Here is a 26,304-nt window from a genome sequence, read left to right as displayed (position 1 = left end):
AAATATTAGTTTGAATGTTTGCAGATGACTACAAATACTGGAATTAATACTAGAAATTGGATGTTGGCAAAGAAATCAATACATCAGGTGAGCAGAATCTTTTTGTGCCACTGATGCTCTTCTGTTCCCAGTGCCTCCTGTACCTTTCACTCACATAAAATGACAGCATGGAAATTCCAGCTCATCACTCTGCATCTACTCACAACTGTGCAGTCTGAGCCATTTAAATCAGGCAGTATTTTCATATAAAATTTAAAATTATGACCAAAATGTTGACTAATCATTACTAATCAGCCAACTCAGGGTTACTGTGAAAGACAGAAAATTTTGAGCTATTGCACACATATTAATGCCGAACAGCTTGTGCAAAAGACAAGCAAGCTCTATTTGCTGTATAAATACATTTACACACAAATATAAAGGGATATTTGTGTGCAGCATATTTGCCTACCTCTCCTGAAAAATGACAGCCCACTGCTTCCAAAGCTGATTTTCCATTGAGAAGAAACAGACCTGCTGAATGCAGCTCATTATTAAGTAACATGAATAAATCACCAGCACAGGTAAGGAACTGGGTACAGAAAGCATTCATAAATTCTTTAGTTGCTGTGCCTCACAGCACTCAGTAAATGCTTATAGCAAGGTGTGTATTAAATATTCATCTGCACTCTTGCCAGCACCTTGAGCAGGAGCAAGAAGGAAATTAAGCACAATGCAAAGGGGATGTAGCAATTCACTGCTTGCACACTGGCTCTGTTTCAAAGCTTTCACTCTCACTGCTCTCCCTGGTGCTTCCTTACCCTCCAGGTGCTGCACTGCCACCGAAGGCTGCAGCCACTGTTTTGGCCCAAGGCCCTCCTCAAGGAGGCTGGCATAGATTCAGACAATGACAATACAACACCTGTAATCAGAAAATAGAAATATGGGGGATTGGTTTTGTACTGGAACAGGCTTTCATTGTATTAATTTATTTTATGAAATGGCATCTTTTGAGTGTATTCTGGTTTTAGGTGCACAAAAGCCAGGTTGTACCACCCCCAAAATGATGAATACTGTTCTATATGTAGTAAATTTGCTTTATTTCATATGCTTTATTTAATCCAGTCATTGTGTCCTTTATTCCAATGTAGAATAAAATATTTCTTTGAGGACATGGAAAGAAAAAATGAATTGCTATTCTGAATTACATCGTATAGAACAGCTCAACCATTTATTCTGACAACTTACCCATTCACCTTTTCAGGTGATATAGCATTTTTATCTGGCTTTATTGAACCACAACAGCAAATATTACAGAAATTGTCTCACTTGCAGAAAAATTTAAAAATGGGGGGGGGTTCTAAATATTACTCATTTATGTAAGAAGAAAATCAAAACTAGAAATGTAAGCAGTTATTCTAATGAGATAGAAATACCAGGAAATTTTGGAGATTTTGATCAAGTTAACAAAAAAGAAATATTTATTAGGTAAGTCAAGAGGTACTCAAAGGTGCATCTCCGAACTAAGGATATTGCACCTGAGAATAACAGTGCATCTATGAAAATTTGAAACAATTAAATTTTTGTACTAAGACAGATATTTATATTTGTTAAAAATACAAAATTTAAACCATAGGATACTGCACTTTAGAACAGAAAACACTCCAAATCTAGTGCATACACAGACTCACCATGAGTTTCAGTCATGAAAATTTTGGCTTGCAGGATCAAGCCACTGGCAAAGATCCAGCAACTTAATTAATTTAAGTTAGCAAAACAAAAGGATCAACAAATCTTCACTATGAACTATCCAGTTAGGCTAGAGAAAGGGCAAGCTCTTATGCATGACTTTTTACTTCTACTATTGGTTTAAATGTAAATGACTCAAATAATATTTAATTTTATTTTCACATTATTTTGAAGACTATCTAAAGAAAACAAAATGTTGTAGTAAAGACACGGTAAAATGGTATGACTTCAGACACAATGAAATTTAGATGAAGCAGAGGTACTTGGTATGACACTGATTTTTCTTAGATGGCTCTACCTCTTCGACTCAAGAGAAGCAAAATTCTAAACTCTGTATGGAGGAGATAATGTAGCAATATTTTGATGTAGGATAGTTTATTACATAAACAGTATGTACAAATTCTAAACATGAAAATAGTGAGTAAAAGAAATCAGACTCTATTTACATTTGTATTTTTTTACAAAATGTTTTTACAAGTGTATATTTTTTCTCTAAATAACAGGACAAACACATAAGACCAATCTTTTTGTATTACATACATAAATAAATATTGACTTTAAATGACTGTTATAGGAACGTAATTTCTACAGCCAATTTGGGTAACAGAGAAGCATTTGTTACCTTTAGTACAATATAATTAAGTAAAAAGGAAAAAATTTACATATAGAGCTCTGTTAATTACTTTGTAAATAGTACCTTACTAATATATCAGTAGAGGTAATACAGTCGTTACATTTCATGCCCACAACTGAACAATGAGTTTTGGCATGCAAACCCACATATAATCATCAACATCTGCAGGTATCCATTTACATTTTTTTAAATAAAGGGTTTTTTTAATCATTGAAAAACTACATGCAACAGATTATTAGTAGCATATTCCTGGTTAAAATGCACAAGTTCTGCATAACATTATTTTTAGTAATTGATGTTCACAGGTACTGATCAAAAGGGTAGGAACATACTTGGCACATAGTATAAGAAAATGAATTAATAAATAAGTCAATATCACTATGACATTTACATATACACAAAAATAAAATTTTTCATGGTGTTTTACACAGAATTTAGAACTGTCTGGTTCCCCCACTTTGTTTTACAAGGCCCTGATTTAAGACATTATTCAAACAAACAAACTCTGACATCCATGCTTGATGCTTGATTTGAAGCATCACTAAAGCTCGTTCTTTACTGCACAGGTTTATTTCCATGCCACTGATTTCCCTTGTGCCAACCTTCCTGAATCAGGACCTGCTTATTGGAAACTCTCCCTGACTGCAACTGGGAGTATGGAGATGAAAGTATTGCAAAATAGACTCACTGTTAAGTTTTCTATACAGTTCTGCTAATAACAATTAGCAGAATTGCCAAATTCCCACTCACATTAGAAATTACTTTGTGTGTGACCATGCCAAATATCAGTGTCAGTATCAGCATTGCCACACCAGGTCCTCAGCTCCTTCTGAAGCCCTAAGCTGAGGATGTTCTGCATTTAAAGAATCAGACTTCTTACTTATTGTCTGTGTGCTATATGCTTAATGAATATTCAAGTTGATGCACATGGATGATACAGCACAAGTTCTGTCTTATTTTCTCCTGCTCTATAAACAACTCAAAAATGGTCAACAAAAAAAAAAAAAGATATAACAAGAACAAACCATTTTTTTCTTACACAAAAATCACCAGCGAACAAAAAAATCACTTCACAAAGCAGTTAGCAAAAATAGCATAATCTTATAATTCTCCTTTAAGAAATAAAGATAAACAAAATGCATCCTGAATTCAACTGACAAATCCATCAGAATCGTGCACAGTAAATAATACATTAGTGTAAAGGTGCAGAGTATCTTAAAACATCCCAGTATCTCTAATATCCTCCCAATATTAACTCTGAATTACACAACATCATTAGAGAAAATAAATCTTTAACTAGGGAATTAAGTAGCAAATTGCAACTCTATTGCTGAATTAAATGTTTAACGTGGCTTAGTCTAGTAAATTAGGACAATACCCTGCGTGATTCAGCAAACAAAGCTTTAGAATTAGGCACTAAAAACTTCAAATCTGTAGTGCTAATTTAAAAAAATAATCAGAAAATCACTGAAATTTAATTTAATTTAAAGGAAATTTAACATCCATCCATGAGCTCTGTTGACTTTGTATTTTTCATTTTTGATTTGGAGGGTGACTTAAAAGGTGAGTTGATAAGATCATTTGTAGAAGGAAAAAAATAATTTACATCCTAGTGGACTCAATATAATACACTTGATCACTAGACTTCTACTTTCAGCTTTTGGTTTTGATCAATCTAGTTCAGAAGGGGAAACCTCTCAGTGTTCTTAAAAGTACTGTTACTTTGAACAGAAGAATGTCTCAGAGAGAATGGCACCAGCAAACAGAAACCATTTTGATTCTTCACAGAAGGATGATTTCATGAGGACTCAGGGCTCCTAATTTACTGCTTATCTCCAGTGAATTGGCATCATTGTACCAAAGAGCAACATCTATTCTTTACAGTGCCACTATGAATGAAATGTAATTTCATTAACACTAATCAAGTCAGTGTCAATTTGATCCAGCACAAGTAGAACAGACTGTGATTGAAAGGTTTGCACAGAATTCTTCAGAGAAGACTGAGGTAATTACTTTCCCTGATCCTGCTGATCCAGCAAACACTACAAAGATCACTTTTAGACTTATTTATGCCCTGTGCAATCCAAATGTGAAAGCAGTGCTGCACACCAGTCCAATGCAAATTTTGTTTTCTTTGTAAAAATGTACACTGAAACACTCTCATCCTGACAAAAATATCTCAGACTCTCGCATTCTAAGAAAACTGAAAATAAACCTTTATACTACAGATTTTTGGAACAAGAACTCATCTGCTAATTTGCTAATGCATATTGGAAAATAGAGGAAGGAATTCAAAGCACCATAACCTTTAATATATTTTAACCTATTGGTAAAGGCCTTTGCAAACCATGTAGCAATAGAAAAAGTCTGGGAAAATCCTTGGTCACTAAGTGAGAGACCAAGAGTGACCAATATCTAAAAACACAGCAACCAAAATAGAAAAGAATGCAAAAGAGCCCTTTAAAACTGAAGGTAAAATTGTAAAAAAATTGTAATGAGCAAGTGATCAGAAATTAATGCAGATTCCTTCCCCTCTGTGGTATAAAAGCTGTAAACTTCAGTATAGGCAAACTGAATATTTCATGAACATTCTATGATAAACACAGCTCTGATCCTCAGTTTCAGATAGGTATTTCTTCATACTTGCTTTTTCACAAAACAGTTTGTCATCAAGACAAGGCAAATACATGTACCACTAATGTCCAAGCTCCTCTTATTGAATATCTCAGAAAAATATGAAGCACAGATGAGTCTGTATCATCTGCTGGTAGGAAAAGTGGCCACTTTGTCCAGTTGGAGTCAAGTTTTGAGGTACATTAGTCTGGTGTGATGATTCAAGGGACAATGGAAATAGTGCCAAAGAATTCAGGAGCACTTTGAACATCTTGAACATTAAGAGCTGATTATGGGCATTTGTACGGATGTTTATTGGCAGATACTTTCCACCCTCTCAATAATAAATCCAAGCAGTTTCTGTTTACTATTGAGACATGTGTCTCTGTGTGACAAATTATTCTAGACAGTTTATATTGCACAATAAGGCAATATGAATTCCCTTATGGTTAAAAAGGGCACCCTTCTGTCTAAATTTGAAAAATGAATTCAAATAAACTATAAGCCAATGTTTTCCAGATGCCAGAATATTGTCACATAATTCTTTCTGTAAGCAGAACAGCAAAATAGAGCCAATACATCCATCCTTCTGTTCTAAAGATCCACAGGGAAAAGAAATATGTGCATCAAAATTCAAAGCCAAAAAGTAGCTATACAGCTACTATAATAACAAATGTGCCTCAGAATTTCAGTTTCTAAAACTTTAATGTTAACTATTCAGATTTTTAACTAGAAAATTGGTGTTTGTATTCAAGATAATATTATACCTTGAAATATTATGTATCAAAAAATTGTAAGTAAGATGCTTAAAGTTATTCTTCTAGAACCTATTAATTAACTGCATTCATTGCCATAAGTTTTAAACAATTCTATTAATAGTCATTTGTTTCTCTACAATGGTGTTTCTACCCTGTATATCCTTTAACTATTAACTGTATTAATAGAAGATCTACATGATAGAACATTACCACTTTAGATCAGATGGGTAATACATATGTATCCTCCATGGTGACACTACAATTATTAAAAACTGGGTATTTCAAGGTTTTTGCTACTGGTATTCATTTTACTTATTTGCTTATTTCAGACTGAGATAATTGAGATAATTAATTTCAATAATTAATTATAATTAATTGATGATAATTAATTTCAAATTGAGATATTCTTTAATAGCAAAATACACCAGACCTTAAATTGGTGACAGGCAGGGCTTTAAGTAAAATAGATAATTTAAATCCATTAATGAGACAATTTTTCAAAAGTATGTATACATCACAGGACCTTGCAAATAGTAACATTGAATTCAATAAGAGAAAAACCTGTATACACTGCACCATTTAACCTACTTTAAACACAGAATATAAAAACATTATAATGAACAGTATAATGAATATTTTCTCCCAGGTGTTGAGCTGGATGTGGTCATCAGTTTGTTGAATAGTGCTGGTACTGAAATGATACTTGGTGTATGATTCATCCTGGTCATGGTGCAAACATAATTCTTCATGTCTAAACTACAGAGAAGTAGATACAGATCCTACAGGATGTTAGCTTCCATTGGAAAACTGGGTTCACTGCTCCAAGAGATGTGCTGTTACCCAGCCCTCATTTGGGAGCTCAGTTTTTTTCTCTCAGTTATTTGTATAATCATCTGAAACAGTCTAATATTTGTCTGGGGATGGCTTGTAGTGATGTGGATGATGCTGCTTCAGATGAGGTCCTAAACAAAAGAACAGGAAATTATGCACATATCAAACCCTGTATATGTAATGCCAACATTTATCCATACTGAAAAGGCTTTGTGAGACCTTCAGCTTTCAATCCTTCAGCTTATAAATGCTGAGTCTGTGCTGGCAACTATGTGTATGTTCAGTCCAGGCAACTTTAGTGGGCCTCTAAAAGGACAAAAATATTCAAGCAGATAGATTTTGAACTAATTGTATTTTTTATTTGGCTTTGCAACACTGAGCTGTATTTTTCAGAAACACATGAAGTGCTGGAAATGGCCATTAAAAGGTTTGCCTTGCTTTAGAAATATGTTTAAGCTCTAGCTATGCTGGACTGAGCGAACCCAGAAAAATCTTATCTTGAAAGCTATGTAATCACTCCAGGCTGCCCCTGGAGGACAGACCAACTGTGAATCCCAAGTGCTAAAGGCATAGGCCAAAGATCTGTGGCTGCAACAAATGGCAAATGTTAGACCACAGAAACTGATTGAGAGACTTGATTTGCTGATGGACAGTCATCAAGGGAAAAAAAGCCAGTATTTTCACACAGCTTAAGTTTATGGAATGCTATTGGAATCAGTAAAAGCTCTAAGGCTTGAGAAAGGTTTCCACTCTTCAAATGTGGAAGACTGAAATTCGGTAACCTGTCACGAGCACATTTCAGAGGAGGTCAGTGCTTACTGTGGGGTGCAAACGGAGGAAGGTCGGGCGTGCGGAAGGACTTGATCGTGGCTGGCCCTTCCCCTCCAGTCGTCAGCACCTGAACTTCCAAGCGGTACAGCATGGAGGGCCTCAGGTTGGGCACGGTGAGGATGTAGTGATCCTAAAATTAAACACATCCCCTCAATCCTCAGGCCATTGGAAAATAAAACATAGCTGTTCTGCTCACACACATCATTGGTTTAAACAGGTTCTATTACTGTCAGCAGCCACAAATTATTTTCATAGAATTCCGTTAAAAGGATTTAACGTATGCATCACTTCGTTGAGCAAGTGTGTTCCGAATTTTTTGCCTGCCAGTCCCTTTGAACAGACACATTTTTAACCATAATACTATGGTTTCATGTGTACAAGGTCCAAGTTGTTACAGACTTTTATGGAAAGTGTGCTGATCACTTTCCATAAAAAGCTGATATGCCCATCACTAAAAAACGAATCAAAATGTATTTTCCTAACCATTCCTTTTAACAAACATGTTCATTACATAAACTGTTTTTTATTTTGGATTTGCAAGTGGATTCTACTAATTGGTAATTTAAGTAGTGGCTGGCCTGGGGCCACTTCTGCAGCTTGTGGGAAAAAAAGGGTGACCACACTAATTTCAGATTTGTCCCAATTACACCATAAGAATTTGCCTTCTGCTCTTAAGACATCCTTTACGGCACGATGGATTCACTTTTCACTGCTCCATACCTTTTGTGGTCACTTAGACATGTGCTAAATAATTTCAAAGTCATTTCATAGAAACTTTCACATGGGAATACATCTAGCTAAAGACTCACAGACATTAAGGAATCAGAAGTCATTCATCTAAAACAAAATCAAACCTATAAATCATCTGCATTAAGTTGGAACAAATCACTCATCTTATTCCAAGCTGCAAAGGCCCAGGCCCAGGAAGGAGACAGCTGGAGAAGTGATGCTGGACATGAGGACAGCAGGATGTTCCTGTGACCAGCCAGGCTGGTCTGGCCAGGAATCCACAGGACAGGTGATTCTGGTTGGCACTGTACTTGTCCCATGTGGGGAAGCCCAAGCACATTGTGGGAATAACTTTGGTCATTCCTGTAGGATAATTTGCTGCTACTGCCAGAGCAGACAGTAAAAGGGAAAGAAGAGACAGAAAAAGTGGGGGGAAACATGTTTTCCTGGAAAATTAGCACATAGTCCGAGATGGGATTGCCTTTAACAGACCTGGCTGAAGCTGTTCCAAATCATATAAAATCCTGCATGGGTAGGGCAGAGAGAGGAGTGCATACATTGCACTTGTACACTCACTCTGCTCATCCAGCAACTCCAGCAGTTGAGCCCTGTGCATTTCAGCCCTGATTGCGTAAATACTACATTTTCAGTCAGAGTGAATGGTCCTTGGTATAAATGCCCTAAATCTTGGTGGTTTCTGAAAGACAGAAGACACTATTTCAGCTCAAATCAGAGCCTTCTGCAAGTTAACCAGGTGCTAAAAATAGACAGATACATACAGTGATAGATAATTAAAGGCATCTCCAGGCTCTACAGGTTAAAATGTTTGATGTATCATCAAGAATAGCAGCTATGTTTTGTATCCCCATCAAGGAAGAAAAATTAAGTACTTCCTGCTCCAACTCAGTTGCAGAACCAGTGTTCGACATCTGTATCACCACTAAACATTACAAATGAGGAACAGACACACAAACTTAGGGAGCCACTGGCAAAAGAAAGTAACAAACAACTTACTGCTGGCAGTATCTGTGACTGGGAAATGATGCTGTTGGGCAAACTGTTCTGCCGGCTCTCTGTGGTCACTTCTGCCCAAGTGACCTGAAACCCTGTCATGGGCTGGTGAAGGTCTGCCTTAGATATCTTCCAGGAAAAATGGCCAGTGATGTTACCTTCCTGAACAATGAAAGATGCAGACAGATTCTCGGGTTTGGCCAACACTTTGGGTAGAACTGGCACTACAAATTTGGAAAGCAAAAAAAGATAAGCTGAACTGTTACAGATAATCTTCAATAATATTAATTTCATTTCAGAAATCAAGGCCAGGCAGAGCTTTACTTCTATTTTACACATGATGCAGGCAGCTTTCCACCATCACATTTTCAGTGTTAACTAAAAACCTATGTTTGATATATTCCACTGACATTTTGGACCAAACTCAAACTTCAGATGAAATGCTCTCAGATGCAGGTACAGAAAAGAAAGCTATGGCATGTAAAGACCTACGTGCCTCAGTCACAGGGAGCCATTCTCCTGCTCCTCATATTTCAGAATAGCTGAACTCAGACTGGAAGTTCTGGGGCCACAAGAAAATGCACAGGGTAGCACAGAACTCCATAATTCAGCCAAAGAGTAAAATTCATGCACTAAAACTGCAGTACAAGTTAACAGGGCACTCTAATTAGGGGGAAGTTATACCTGAATTACAGTTGCCCAGGAAGGCTGTAATGCTGGGAACTGTCAGGACAGGCATTAAGGAAATGGCAGTGAAGGCCAGCAGGGTTCTGGGTGACTTAGGGAGCATGGGGATACCCTTGGGAATAGGAGGGACTCCAGGTGAGAGGGCTTCCCTCCAACCAGAGAGAGAGGTATCCACACCTGGCAGTGCAAAACCATGGCTGACCTGAGCCAGGACAAGCTGACCACATAAATCCTCTCTAACTAATATATCCATAATTCTGCAACTTCCATAGCCCTCTAGTTACATATTGTGACAATGCTGGAAAAGATTAGAGGGCCTCTATTTCTTATTGGAGAGCAGAATTAACCTAAACAAAATCAAACTGGAAAAGCAGCTTGCATCTGCAGCAAAACATTAAAAAGATAGGTCACACTACCATAATCATGTTTACAGTTATCCTCCATTATTATAATAAATACAATAGGGAACCATTCTTCCTTACAAAAAAAAAACAACAACCATGTCAGATATTTTTGTATGTCCACTATGATTACTCTTAATTGAAAAAACAGTAATAATGTACTAACCAAAATCAATGCTGTTGTTGATTTTCACTTAAGCATTAGTGATATTTTTGTTTTAAATCTCTCATTTTCTATCCTAAAACTGCTCTTTAAGACTCTCTTTTGGTGATTATAAATGCTTTTGGAACTATTTGGTAGTTCTGCAGATCATGCCTTACCTCCTTCAGCAGGACAATTAATGTGCTTGTGTTTTTTTTCTTTAAACGCAGAGCAAGGTGGGGTAACAAAGAAAGTACTCTCAGCCTTAAAACGACCTTTAGATTTTGCAGGCAGAACAGTTACTTTGTATTTGCATGAAAATGACAGGTCCTTCAGAATAATGTAGTTTTCCTACAACAAGAAAAACAAAAAGATCACATGCTGAAAATAGAGCCCAAAGGAAAAAAAAATATGAACAAATTGAAAAATAACTTTGGCAAAAGATTAAAAGTTCTCTCCACAAAAATATTTTCCTGGATGCTTAACACATGCCAATGTGGTTTTAACTCAGAGAAGAAAGCAAGTATTGTCAATGTCATGATTATTTTTAGTAGTAAAATATATTAGCATGGTATTTGAAAATGTCCTTCAATTCTACACAGTTCCTTCGACACACGGCATCAAAGCAACTGACTTCTAATATTTAGAGCAGTCTCTGTGAATGATGGCAGTGGGGGTAGCAATGGGAGGATATAAATGCTAATCGAATTAAATAAATGTAAGAAAGCTGAGTTAAGCTGCTGTAAATGACAGGCTTCATCTATGTTTAACTTTTTAAAAGCACATTTAAAGTCAGCATTGCATTATGGATGCATATTTTTCCACTTGAGTGCATTAAGTACCTCTATATTCTTATCAGGAAGAAAAACTCCACAGCTAAATACAAAGCAGAAGTCTCTATTTAAGGACAATAAGTGGAGAAGAAAACTTTACACAAAGTGTAATTGTCCTAAAGTCTTCCCATTGCCTGAAGTACTTTTGAAAATTACAGTCTGAAAGCTTTAACACAAATCATATACGGAAAAAAATGTTTGATTGGTTGGCTTTTATCCTGAAAAAAATCTCTAATAATATGTTACTGGCTAAGGTCAAAAGTCTTTTGCTACCTTTTAGATCTCTAATTCCCTTCAGAATCACTAATTTCCCAGGTTCTTCTGCATAACTCCCTCTTTTTTCTAATTGCAAATTAGTCTAACCTTTGCTTGGAAGGTCATTTTCACAGGACATACAAACTGGGCTGAGACTGGACACCCTGCCTTCCATCTGCTGGGAGAGTGCTCCAACAGGTTTGATCTCTCCTTAAAATTGTGACAGGACTATTTTTATTTATCATGACAGATTGGATGAATTACCATAAAATGACTGGAAATAAGGAAATTACTGGAAATAAATTCATTAATCCCACAATGCATTTGGACAGATGTCCAAACAGTCTTTCCTGACCTCTAGTGGAAATGAACTTCTTAAATGTTGCTTCTTCTATCTCCATAACATCATGTCAAAATCATTTTTTAAATCCACCTCTGTCACAGACATCTTTTCATTAAAATCCTTTCGTTAGGATTTTTCCTGCTGAAGCTGAGAAGTTTCAGCAACAAAGTGTAAGCAATGGTTATCTGCTGCTGTGGAATGCAACAGGTGGATCCATGATTGGTCTCCTGTGGATGTTTGGATTTGCTGACCACTCATGGCAGAGCTAGGTCTCGCTTTCTGCTGGGACACAGACCTTTGTTATTAATTCTTTTCTATCTTAGCTTAGCTAGCCTTCTGAGAATTTCTCCTTCTATTTCTTTTAGTATAGTCATAATGTAATACATATCATAAAATAATAAATCAAGCCTTCTGAACATGAGGTCAACATTCTCGCCTCTCTCTTCATCCTGCAACCCTTGTGACCACTGTGACACACCTCTAATTTGTGCTTTGCTGACCCCAAGATTTACTGAAGCAGTAAATCTTACAAACTAACACCATCCTGTATGAGAAATCATGTCTTTTGATTTACTCCTTTACATGACATTAACACCCCTGAATTGATGGGGTAGTACAGATCAGGGTAAGAAGGAAAGGTGAATTGTGATTTTGTCCATTCTGCATAACAGACTAAAGCAATTCTGATGCACCAATCACATTGCTCTGTTGTTCAAATAATTTGATATAGAGACAGATGACACTAGATTGCCATCAAATTGAGTAGGAAGTACTGCCACTTTTGGTTTATCAATTACTATTATTACTGTTCAGTATTTGCACTGTGCTAAAGTCTTACATTATTAATTGCAGATAAAGTTCTGTGTTCTATATCTTGTAGAGATATAGAAGTCCTTAGTTAAGAAGTTTGTCTGATCTCATTTTCTGAATAACAACAAAAACAAATAAAATATTTTAGCCTAGTGTGTATTCAGGAAATCCAAGAAACCCAAAACCAGTCCAGATACATAATTTTTATCTTTTGCCAAAGAGGAACATAAAAAAGAAAGCCTCCTTACTGATCTATGAAACAGGGTACAACACATATTGCATTATGTTACAGAAGCATCTTTTCTCTTGCTGCCTAAGAACTACTCAGAGTCAAGCAGAGGGCTCAAAGGAGACTTACGTAAGTCAGCTCTGTTACTTTCCTAAGTCCTTTGGTGTCATTGTGTGCACAGGACTCCAGTAACCAGTGGACCTGGAATTGATTCATGCTGATATCTAAATGATATAAAAAGAGAGGAAAAGACATATAAGTTTGTTTTCACCGAAAGACATAAAGTACATTTTCACCATTGCAACTCTTCTGGCTTCTCTGGATAAAAACAGAAGGAATTTTAAGTATTGTAGAGTTGGTAATTCCTCACTAAGCAATCTTTATTATAATGGAGAAAAAATGATACACCAATGAAATTTAAACCTTGTATCAGCTAAAGGAGATAAAAAGTGAAATTTCATTTTCAGATATGTTACCATATGCTGCTTACATTAAAAAAAAAAAAATAATCGAAACTGAGCATTAAAAAAATAATCTCAATGCTGCTACTTCTAATCATCCTGCAAATAATGAGACAGACTTGGTGTCAACTGCCTGACTGTTTATATTGTTAGAGCATTGGAATACTGCTGCCTGACACTGAGAAATCTGTGCATGAAAATATGAGAAAATGCCCGTAAATCCCCAAGCTTTCTTCTTTCAGGATATGCCATAATACGTTTAGTTTAGTATCTGTCCAAATAAAATTCTAGTCTTGATTCTTATGAGTAATACTGAAGGCTTAAGTTTACTCCCATTTAAATCAATGACAAAACTTGCTGCAGTACCAACAGTATAAGCTTTCAACTTATTTTCAGCTCTTCTAGCTTTTTGTCTAACAATGCCTGAATAAGGAAGCAAAACAAAGAGCAAAAAATAATTGACAAAAGAAGGAAAACATTAGGTAGTGCAAGTAGTTCCTGACATTGTTCTGGATTTCATTCCCTATATAGGGGATGCAAAATTATGTCTGTTATTATTAATTAGCTTGGTATGACAGAATCATTAATGTGCCTGACTGTGGGTTTCAGGAGGGAAAACAAATATCTCTGATGCCTTAAGGGCTGATCTGGTATTAGACTGCTATGAGCAGTCTACATTCAGAAGAAAAGGATTGTAAACTAAAGAGAAAATTACTATTGTAGGAAAATAGCTGAAATGGCCCCTTGAAATAGGTTTTTGCAGTAGCTGTTCTTCATAATAACATATATGCTAATTATTTTTGCAATTTCTTTAGAAACAATACTTCTTGCAAAAAGAATTCCATTAAAAAGTACATTTCCTGCTTTGTGATTGTTCCCTCTCATTTAAAATAAATAAAGAAATGGATGTGCTTTTGCTTATCTCTTCAAGTTTTCCCACATGGTGTGCTTACTGGATGAAGACAAAAACTCACAGTGCATTTGTAAGTAGGTTCTCACCTCTATATTTGTGGAAAATACCTAAATCTAAAAAATGGAAGATACACAAGTTAAATACCATGTGCTAAAAAAGAGAAATGTAAAAATAATTCACAACAACCCCCCCCAGTTTTCTCCTTTTGAAAAATCTGTCCTGACACTGTCTAAAGTCTGACTAATACAACACAATATAACAGAATAAAGCATGAAACACAATAAGAAAGTAGCTCCTACTTGAGACAGAAACTTTTTAAAAATAGGGAAAGGTGGGAACTTTTGTGATTAAATAAAGCTAGAACCCTGAAAAAGTCAAAGTGTATATGCATGCATGAAGTATGCACATGAAATGACAAGATTGTTTAAGAAATTACCTTTAATATTTTTAAAAGCAAAAGAAGACAAAATGCATGAAATTATCTAGAAAGTCCAATAAGAAGCTCAGAAAAATTATTAGAATATGCCTGTCTCATAAAGTTGCTCATCAAGATCATTATTCTAAAGTTTTATGAAACATTAAAAAGCTGTACCACACATACAAAAGAAAAGCTCTCCCAGCCCGCCTTTCAGCAATGCACACTGTCCTAGTGAGATCACTACTATAATTTTATTTAGATTTTTGGGTTTAGCTGTCCAATGCACACTGAGGGATGGGAAATGGATGAGCTCCAGCTGCATCCAGCTGAATGTCAGCCCCTGCCACCAGAGCCAAGGGTTCTGGACCAAGCTCAGCAAAGGTTCACACACTGAGCCCACAGCCACAACTCTTTCCAAAAAGCCATCTGAGTAGTTAATATGAACAGAATATTCGTTACCTAATGGGATTGATTTTGCAGAGTTTTATCACAAAACTCAGCCATTCCCGCTATAATAAGTACAAAACACTGTCAAGAAATTGCCAGACTGCTTCAGTCTGCCTCCCTGGTATTTCAGATGTCACAGTATCAACCTCCTTCTGAATATCTGGAGTTTTCTTGATTCTAAATTTTCAATTATGAGTCTTTATAGAGCTTTTTAACTTCATTGTTCTCATGGTTAGAATGTCTATCATTTGATACTAGAAATAGTGATGCTTGCACAAACAGCAAGCATTCGTATTCCCCAGAACTCAAAATATTTGTATAGAAACAGTGAACCTGAAGGACATAATAAGTACTAGCACTCATTTCAGCAGCTCTAAAATTGTGAAATTAGTCAACAAAATAACCACTTAAGTACAAACAGCTGACAGCTTACTCAAATAATTACTTTATTTTAAATTTATATAAAGAGAAAGAAAAAGAAAAAAGCAATCCAGGACAACTGCTTTAAAAACCTCTCAATGACACTGACATGGAAACTATCTCCAGATGCCCAAGCTAAAGATTTTTAGGTGTGTAAGACAAATGCACATAACTAATCTTTTCAAATAAACTAATAGTTGATATTAGTTACTATGACTGTGATTTTTAAAGTAGATTTTCTGAAGTATAAATTGACTTTCTAGACTTAAGAAAAATGGCTGTAGAGACACCACATGATCATGTTCTTAAAATCCCATGCACTCAGCTCTTTTGCTCAACAAGGGTATGCAGCTAACTTTGCTGGTCAGAAATCTTACATCTCTAATTAGAAATTTATGGCTCAAGGAATGCTTTAAAGGATGGTTTTTTTTTTAATTTACCCCAAACTGCCTTTATTTTCACATGAGTGAAAATAAAGCTCTAAGCTCTCTATCAATAGTGTTTACAAAGATGTTCTTCATCAGATTTTTGTGCTTTCTCCCCCTCCCCAATTCAAATGCTTTAGTTCAATTTTAATAAAAACAAATAAATAAACTTTTGATTTTTCTGGATGGAAAATGTGCATTTATTCTATATCTTCAAGCTGTAAAAACAGCTGAAAATTCTACTAATGCCAATGCCAACTACATGTGTTTGCCACTTAGAAAACTTCAGGTTCATATGCACAGTTTAAGCATCTTAAATTGATAGACCTCAACAGAGCCTAAGCCAAGGCTGCACAAAAGTTATTAGGAATACTAAATCACCTCCCCACAGAATTTAAAGATCTGAGTATCATTCAAAACAATAATCCAACAAAATTTCAAGTAATTCTGCAAGTTCTCCTAAATGGAACTTCTGGTTTAAATGGTTCTACAGTTTAAAATAAACTACATTTTAAAGGTTTTTTCTTTTATTTTTCTCATCTTTTTCAACCTCTTCCATGTTTCTGTTTTGTACAAATACATTGCAGCTGAATAATTTCATCTAATGTGGTTTCTTTTTTTTACCATGCTACTGCAGACAGCTACTTTCTCTGCCTCAAATACTTTTTCTCCTTTATATTGCAGTTACTGTTCCAGGAGAGTGCCAAATTGACTCTCACAAGGAGCTGAAGCTTTGTAGCTGAAAAACTGGCATAGCAGGGGCATTTCAGCAGTGCAATTTGCTCATGCAGCCCAACATCATCAATATGGAGCTACCCCAGAAAACCAGCTAAGCAGAGATTTTATTTATTTCTTTGTATTCCGTGATCCACAGCAAGAAAATTGCAGCAGACTGTGTCAGGAACTGGGGCGAGTTCTGCCACTGGTTTGCTTGAGGTCTTTAGGCAAAGTACTTCATGGCTCCTTATCTACGTTCCACCCCTGTCAAGTGGTGAAAATGATAACACTGTGTGTTGTAAAAGTATTTCAGCTCTTGCATGTTATTCTGATGTGGGTCTCTGCTATTTGGTAGAAAAATGCCAATTAATACCAGCTGTGACAGCACTATTATGCAGGCAACTAAATTACAAAAAACTTATTAGAAGGAAAATCAAATGGGATTTGCTGGAAAGCAACGTTTCGCAGCAGAATTGTTCAGCAACAGCAGCTCAAATTAAGGTTTAATTACAATAAAAATGTCTGGCATCAATAAACACGGTAACATCAAGGCGATTTCTGCATCATGACAGGATTCAAAGTAATTAACATGCAGACTCTGATAGATTTTTCCATTAGAATAAAAAAGGTATAAAAGTAAATATTATAAAATAAGACATATGAAAACCTTTATCTGCTAGCATAAAATCAGTAATTTAATACAAATAACTAGCAGCTTTGAAATAAGTATTCCATTTAACAAAAAAAAGTTCTGTACTTTTTGTCACAATACTTCAACAAACTGACTCCCTCCAAAATATTTACACATAACTAATATGCTAACTGTATGTCAAAAGGAGCTGTTATCAAAGCTTGGAAGATAATGAGCCATATGTAAACCTGTTGTCTTCATTCAAATTTCTTCAAACAGAATGCCATGAGGAGGATGAAATATCTCTGAACCAACTGAGTAAGAAAATTATTAAAATAATTTGTTTTGTGTGCAGCTAAAACTTTATTATATTTTGTTTGTTCTGATATTTCATCTAGCAAACCACAATGATATTTTTTGACTTTTTTTTGGTTTTTCTTTGCATACTGGCGGGATTGTTCTTACAAGCTTGTGAGCACAGGGGCCATTATTCAACAAAGCACTTGAGCATATGAACATTTGTGTTAACTTCAATAGTTAAGGGTAGCTAAAGCATCAGGCCAGAAAGTTTAGAACCTAGCAAGAACAAGACACTAATGACCATCAAAACTGTGGTTAAAAGAAGGTCTTGAACATGTCTTTGATGGTCTTAGACTAATAGGAAGAAAGACATATTAAAAAATTAAGTGATTTCCTTTCTGAATTATGTGTCCTGCAGCATTACTTCTCTAAAAATAGGCTAGAGCAAGGGGAAAATATTTTATATTTAATATCACAACACAGGGCAGAATCTGCTCAGGGCACATGAAGTACATGCCTCAGTATCTACAAGCTTGATTAATTGATTCTACTGTAAAGTCATAGTGTGATTTTTCAGAGCTCTGTATAAATCCTGTGTCAGTATAGCATCCAGGAAAAAATATTTACCTCACTGTATTGAATGGCAAAATTGTAGCAACGGTAAATGGTGAAATTATTGATGCCTTGCATAAATCAAAAGATATTATCAACTCTGAAGTGCTTAAACACTTATACAAATCAAAGGCTTCCTGAAGAAATGTTCCTGCTCTTTCTCCTCCAAGTACATAACCCTCTTTACAGATGGGCATCTATTACAACCCAGCACTTACTCCAACCCACCACCCCAGCAGAAGGATGAGCAGCAGTGTCTGCCCTGCAGCAGCACTTGCCTGCATTTCCACACCACAAACTAGAAAGGAAATATTTGAGATTAATGTGATGAAGTGTCCGCTGCTCTCTCAGCCTCATGTTCATCTGTTTATTGGACAAATATTTTTTTCCATGTCTACACAGACATCTAATATATGCAGTTTACCATCAACACTTTTTCCTGATGAAATTCAGTTGCTGGAGAGGTGCTGAAAAATATGCAGGGAAGGCTGAAATATGGACAAAATCCAAGTGAACAAATGAAGCAGTGTTATTTACTACTAGTTCCTTCAGTTTTGAAGACATGATTAGTGTGAAGTGATTCACATTGTATTTTTTACATTTAAATAACAGCATGATGGAATATCAGTTTGGGAAGAGATACTTCAGTGTACTGCAGAGAAGCAAAATATGATCTCAGTCAGTAGTAGATCATAACACTTATTCATTACTTCATATACTGGTTCATGAGCCATTGTATTACTCTGATTCATGGTGTCCAACATTTGCAATCTGAATCTAATGATAGGACAAGAAGAAATAATATAATAAGAAGTACTATTTTACTCATGGTACTTAAGCAAATGCAAAATGAGGTAAACACAATTTACCTCCAACTAATGTTAAAATGCTGCACTGATGTGCTAATGTATTGCAAGTCTCTCTGTACTCCCCTTTTCCTTGTAAAAACCACTTGTTTTGTCACAGGTGTTTTAGGTAAGTTCTCTTGAAAAAAAATAAATTATAACAGCTCTGTGTCTTTTGCTTCCTCTGCATTGATTCATATGATGGTGCAAAAAAAAGAAAATCCAAAGTTTTGTTTGGTTATGAAATTCACAGTACTCGTGACACCTCTTGAGAAAAAAAGCTTTTTAATAATCACCTATTCAAGCACTATATTTAAAAATAACACCAAAACCTTCAGCTGACATTTAAACTTCACTCAACAAACGATTCTTAGCAAGACAAATATACTGTTTCCTGCTCTTACATGGAATATAAGCAGTTTCGATTAAATTACAAAGATTTTGTTTCTCACGTTATGCCATTTAAAACAAACTTTCTTTCTACAGAACACATTCTTTGTATAATAGAACAGTAAGCCTTTCCAAAAATGATATTAACGATTACTGTGTAATTTAAAGACAGGCCTGAAACACAGTATTTTTGTCCATATCTAGACCTAGGAAGCCTCAAGGTTTGAAGATGTTTATATTGAGGGATTTAAGCCTGGGATCATCTCTAAGCCGGATTACCTCTACCCTTACTTATTTTCCCACACACAACATCCTATACAAAGTGAGTTCAACAGTATCTCATTCTGGTTTTCCATTACAAGGAAATTTGCCTCTTGTAAGCTCCAAGTCTCACAATAGCTGCTTGTAGCCTGAATAGAGGCTTTCTACATTATTCCCTCATAGCTAGATTTTCAAAGCTAGCTAAGCATCCCAGACCTGAATTTAATGGAAAAGAAAAAATCCCAAACAAACAAATCCAAGGCTCACCAAGGTTATACATACACTGAAAATGTAACCAGGTTTTCTACCATTAACTTTAGACTTCTGTTTAACTTTGAAAAATAATTTAGACAAGCAGACTGTGTAAGTTTACTATATTGGGGGTAAGAAATCTTGGAATATCTCCCAATTCCAGAGCCAAAGTACAGACTCATCTTGCCCCTAATTCCACAGTGGGAAGAGAGGCAGGGATGGACCAGCTACTCCCTTCGCTCTCAGACCTCAGGCAAAAGCCATACATGGGTAGGTTTGCATGCAGTGATCCATGGAGCTCCAAAACTGAACTTTCCTGATATGCATTATGGAACATCATACCAGGATGTTGCTTTGCTGAACTGGTATTCAAAAACTTTACGACATTAATCTGCAGTTTCTACATCTGCAGTTTAAGATCAACATGTCTAAAAGAAATAGAACACAGCAAAACCAGGTTAAATATCTATAAAATCATGTACATACAGACAAGGTAAACAGAGGAAGAATTAAGATTCACATAAATGTGGAAGAATTGGCTTCAAGACAAAAAAAAAGTAGTTCTACATAGAAAGAGCACTTAAAACTCTGGAACTCCATCGCTCAGGATGTTTCAGACACCCTGAAACTTGGTGACTCTCACAGGACACTGGATATTATTGTGATAAATGCACGAGAAGTGAATAAATACAGTGAAATAACACTAGGCTTAGGAATTTTGACTAACTAGAAGTTGTCTGAAGCTGGGACAGTAATATGCAGAAACGCCATTACACTCTCACCCTATTCTTATGCTCCTTTGGATTTGCTTTTGGCCACTGCCAAGGATAGAACATCTGTTGGGTAGGATCTTTGGTCTACACTACTATGGATATTTTTGCATCTAGTTTATGGTCACAGGAGCAAAATAAACAGATATTAACAACTCATTATCAGCATCAGCTGTATATATGAGTCATCTTAAAAATTAGATTATAATTTCAGAAACCCTTTTTTTGTTTCTTTCCCTCCAACTCTAGCTATTCCTTCAAATAGTCCAGTTTCCTTCTCCTATTTGTAATGTTTATGAGACTGGTTTTATGGCCACCTTATAAACCAGCTAATTAAAAATAGAGATTAAAAAGATGCACGTGGAGGAAAATTGACCCAGTTTACAAGAGGACACTCATTAGTTTAAACCACCTTCATCATAAGCATGATGACTCCCTGCTGACAGGTTAACCTCCCCTGGATCAAAAGATCCATGCTCCATCCAGAACTCAGGCAGGCTAAGAGAGCACTCATGAGCAGTTATTAGCACATAGCTCATGAGAAGCATCCTGTAAACTGCTGAACCTCAGTACCTTTTACTCACAACAGGAATGGTGGGATTGCTCCAGGTATGAGAGTGTAAGCCTGTGAGACAGAGCTTTGACTTAACCTGACCTAGTGACACAGTCTGGGGAAAGGAGAGGAAGAGCTCAGCTGGTCAGAGCATGGTGCTAACAGTGCCAAGGTTGTGAGTTTGATCCCCATAAGGGCCATTCACGCAAAAGTTGGACTCAGTGATCCTTCTGGGTCCCTTCCTACCCAGAATATTCTGTGATTCCATATTTGGATTGCAAAAAGCTTGCCATTTTACCCCTCACTTACTGAGACTGCCTCACATCAGACATTGCCATTGCCAAGTTTAGTGACACTATATATGTATGCATATATATTTATAAAAAGTACTGTGTTTGTTGTTAATTAGCTTTATAAGTTGTGTTAATACTCAGGAAGTAATTAGAACTTGAGAAAATTGTACTAGTCAGACATAGACATATTGAAGGTACATAAAGATGCTGAAAATGCATTTTGAAAATGCATTTTTTCCTGAAGAATTAAAAATCAGGCAAGAGTTTATTAATTAGTTGGCCAGTTAATTTCTTCAGTGTCTCCAAGTGGATTAAGTCTTGATAAATGATTTTGCAATGGAATATTGGAAGTGTATCTGCAACCTGACTGCAGGTATGCATTCCAGCTAATGATGGTCTATCTTTGGATTGAACTCATGGACCAGGTAATTTGCAATTACATTTCTATTTAAACTTTTAATGTAAGTTCAAAAGAAATCAGGGTTAAATGTCTATCAGTTACTAAATTTAAGAATAAAAAGAAGACTTCTTTTAAATGCATAAATGAAGTCAAATTAAAAGCACTTTCACAATGACTAAAGATGTTCTGGATTATGATTCAGGTCATACTGAGGACTTGTGCACAGCCCAAACTACATAAATTAAAAAATTAACCAATAAATATATAAAGTGTACAAATGTACAAACCAGTCCAGTACAGCCTTCAGCAAACATCAGCGGGTGCCTGTTAAGTAAAATCAGTGTTCTGTGCTGTCTGTGCTCTGGGAACTCAGTGGGTAGTTCTGATTTGACTTGTGATTATTTGATTTCCTGGCAGACTTTGAATCAATTCCAATTACATTCCTGAGACTAGCAGTTGGACAAACTTGCCTCTAAATCTCTCATACCAAGAGCTTTAACCACCTACCCTGAAAAGTCTGGAGGTTTGGAAGCAAGTGCAAGGCAACAAGTAATGGTTTTCTGTTCTGCCTGTGAAATCATGAAGAAATGCACTGAACTGTCCCTTTGAAAACACTTTCCAATATTGTCCCATTTTCAGGGGAGATGCCACTGAGGTTGCCATCATTGTAAATGTAATTTTAAAACTTTTAAACTTCTCTAAGTTTAAAAGTTGACCAGCCTCACTAATCAATTGCAGACTATTTGAGAATTTGAAAACCATCTGCTCTACCAAATTTTATTATTTGTGGTTGATGTTCTTCATGACTCCCACCAGTAATATTTTAAATATTGTAAGTATTTCACATTTGGACAGAAACCAGGGTCCTATAGGCACTTCATAAAGCAAAGCAAGCAGAACTGGAGATGGGAGATGCTACCCTTTACATCCTTTTAAAAAAGGCAGAGAGATTTTTTCCTGAAACTACATTAAGACAATGTAAAGTAGAAACACAAAGTTAGGGAGGGGTAAGAACCACACAGACACTTCTGACAGGATGTTCTTGTAACTCCAGAATAATTTTCCATGATAAATAAAGCTTACAGCACTACCCATCTCCCCAGCTCAATGCTGTGGAAGCCCATAAGATACAGACATCTGAGTCAGGAGTAGCACATATGGAAAAGCAAATTCTGTAATATCTACCAGTGCATTTCTAAAGAGGTGATCTAGTTGAAGAGTCCTGTTCTTAGAGCCAGCTTGACTAATTAAATCCCTAAGAACTAATGCATATTATGCATACCCACACAATCAGCCACTGCTGAGACAAAGTCCCTGTATTTTCCTGGAAGTCTGAGGGCAATATATTAGTGTATACTTCACTATAATTAGTCAGGTCATTTTGTTGAAAGAACCATCTGGACCATAGTGATATCTTGAAGTACAAGTATTTTACTGCTACAATATCAATAATTAGAATATGGCCAGCTGCTCAAACACTAATCTGCCTAATGCAACAGCTAGTACCAAACTAAATAATGCTTTAGTGTTCAGCAAGTACTGCAGAATTCTTTACAGTAGGAGCTGGAAACTCCAACTGCCACTGAAGGATTTCTTTACCTTCAATGGCCCTACTGCCATGAGAAAGGACCATTTGAATGTCTTATCAATGGGAAAACTTTCACTTCAAAACCTGCCACATGAAATACCTTATTACAAACAAAGAGTCAGCACACAGTCACTTCATTTATGTCCCTGAACTAAGTGAAAGTTAATTTTGTTTTCCTAAGATCTGGGTTTAAAAGCATTTGTGTTAGCTCTCTATTTGCTTTGCCATGCCTTGTATTTTATTCTTCTCAGTAATTTAATTCATTATTCTTGTTTGGTTGATTTATCAGACAATGGTAGTTTTTCTGCGTCTTCCTGCCTTAAGTATTCTTTTTTCTTCTGCTTTAGCATTTACAGAAACACAAAGAAAGAAGCCTGAAGCCAAGTCTTAATGCATTTTAAATATTTGTCTTTTTAAGCAAAACCAAGAGGCAGACATATTGATTTTGAATATCTAGAGGTACTTAAAATGTTTAATTTAAACAGGGGGAAGTAAATGCACATAGACTTAATTCAAAGAAAAGGAAGCTAAAGCTTTACCTGAGCAAGGAGAGTTGTATTACACTCAAATAACAGGCACTGAGAAAATGGTAGTAAAGGCAGAGTAATGACTTTAGAAAATATTGTTGTGACAAGCGCTTTGGAAAGAAATTACATTCTGATATTTTAGTGCATTATAATTATTGCAGCAAGTGATGGAAATTGATGCAGAGAGTTCATAAAAGGTGGAATTTTTTTTTTCTTATGTCTGTCTGGGCAAAATTTTATTTTCATATACAGATTTGCAGCAACTTGGAGGATTTTCAGCTAAGTCCAATACTCAGCTGTCTAGTTGCCCAACCACAGACAAACAGAGAAAACTTCAGAATTTTTTATTTTCACACTTTCAGTCTTGATTATTGCACAATATACTGAGGTTCTTAATCATCCCCAGTATCCAATCACTTTAAATTGGGGTTTCAGAGTGCATCCATTTTTGGTAACAGATGGTACTCTGTGACCTCAGCAACAAGGAGTTAAAAGTGATTTGTTTAATTTGATTTCACTACTTGATGATTTCCAATTTCACACATCAAGACGGCCAAAATATCTGGCCATGGAACACATTCTACTTTTCATTTACAAAAGGGGGATTCATGCTGCTTAAGGAATGTACTGTTTCTCTAATCCCTGGCCTAAGTGAAAGGCAGCAAGGAAAAGACACTTTTTTCCTTCAGAAAGAAGCTATTGTATTCATATACAACATGCTTTTGGATGGCTCTGTCTAGCAGCATCATGTGCACTTGCTAAGTACCTTGTACTGCCTGAAGTGTGGAGGTATTTTTGCTAGCATACATCTTGAAGTGATTATTGTCACCATACCAAAGCATGCAAACTGAAAGATTATTTCAGAAAGAGCTTAATTTTAATGTAAAGTCCAGACTCTACATTCCATTCATGCCTTATGCTTACTAAAGTTAATGGGACTTAAGAAATGACACTTGAAGAACAGGCCCAGATAAGTCTTTCCTGTTTACCAAATTGTGGCACATTATGATGCATATATATGGAAATCCATCCCCTTACTCAGACTTTTATTCAAACACTGTGTTCAGTTTCTGAGTACTGATATGCAGTCACTCTTTTGCTGTATAAGAAACTCAGCAATAGTTTAGTTCAATAATAGTTTGCAACACCCCCTCTGATGCAGTTGTTGCACAGGACAGAGGTCTGATCAATTCTGTTTAGAAGGATGATATAAAACTGAGAGCTTTGGCCCTGATGGCATCACTGTGGTCTTTTCACTGCCTTCCCAGAGGCTCATCTGCAAAATTCACTGAGGAAAACATCTTCAGTCATGGAGGAACTGTCTTTGAATAGTCAAGAGACATCACCATACCTTCTGTAAGTCATAAGGCACATTGCAATACACATGGATGGCCTCTGCAGGTTTGTATTGATGGAGGATGGATTGAAAAAACAGTGACACTCTCTGTTACAGGGCCTTACAGACAGAACTGAATAACTTGATTTAACTTCACAGTTAGTTTGACTTTGAGCAGATGGTTGCACCAGCTGCCCTCCAGAAGTCCCTCCTGCCCATTTAAACTCTTCTATGACTGACCTATATTTAGCTCCTTAGACTGAGTAAAATGATTCAAATTCAAAAGCAAAATAGCTTCTCAGCTAAAATGGGACCAATGAAAATAAAGAAATCATCTAAAACAACCTTAGGAGCATGTTTGTGTTTCTTTAAATGATATAAGCAATCCACACAGGTTTTTCCTTCTGTTTCTGTAATCTGTGGTATCCTGTGATGCTACAGTGTTGGGACACAGTAAAAAACTCTTCTACAGAGCCATCTTAATTTAGGAAGAAATTTAAAAAAAAATTAGAAAATCTCTGGTCTGCATAGAATGGTATGACCACTGAATTAGGAATACAATAAAAAACTGAGCAGTTATTAATATAGAAAAGTAATAATGGTTTTTACTAAGAGAAAGACTGCTGTTATAGCAGCTAATAAAGTTTTCATTACAGCTAAAGGAAACAATTTCAACATAACAAGGGCAACTGTAGGGTTGAACAAAGTTTCAGCAAAGGCAGGGTCCTGCACCTGGGGAGGAATAGCCCTCTGTGCCAGCACAGACTGAGTGACCTGCTGGAAAGCAGCTCTGTGGAGCAGGACCTGGGGGTGCTGGTGCACAACCATCTGCCCATGAGCCAGCAGTGGGTCCTGGGGGCCAGGGAGAGCCTGGGGGCATTAGGGAGAGCATTGCCAGCAGGGAGGTGAT

At 36.2% G+C, this 26,304-nt stretch overlaps 1 protein-coding gene across 1 annotated transcript in view; it reads right to left on the bottom strand.

Moving 5' to 3' along the window:
• Positions 1-1,062: 1,062 nt before the first annotated feature.
• The window catches only part of ANOS1 (anosmin 1), a 132,693-nt gene continuing 107,451 nt past the window's right edge, over positions 1,063-26,304 (bottom strand). The window contains exons 10-14 of the mRNA XM_064708736.1: positions 12,965-13,059; positions 10,545-10,716; positions 9,139-9,359; positions 7,384-7,525; positions 1,063-6,695 (exon numbers count right to left, since the gene is read on the bottom strand). Coding sequence (XP_064564806.1) covers positions 6,637-6,695; positions 7,384-7,525; positions 9,139-9,359; positions 10,545-10,716; positions 12,965-13,059 — 689 coding nt within the window. The 3' untranslated portion in view covers positions 1,063-6,636. The remainder of the gene's footprint in view (positions 6,696-7,383; positions 7,526-9,138; positions 9,360-10,544; positions 10,717-12,964; positions 13,060-26,304) is intronic.

The sequence above is a fragment of the Zonotrichia leucophrys genome, chromosome 1 (assembly GCF_028769735.1).
Source record: "Zonotrichia leucophrys gambelii isolate GWCS_2022_RI chromosome 1, RI_Zleu_2.0, whole genome shotgun sequence".
Lineage (NCBI taxonomy): Eukaryota > Metazoa > Chordata > Aves > Passeriformes > Passerellidae > Zonotrichia > Zonotrichia leucophrys.
Note: the sequence above shows the minus strand (reverse complement) of the source record. Positions and strands in the feature narration are given on the sequence as shown.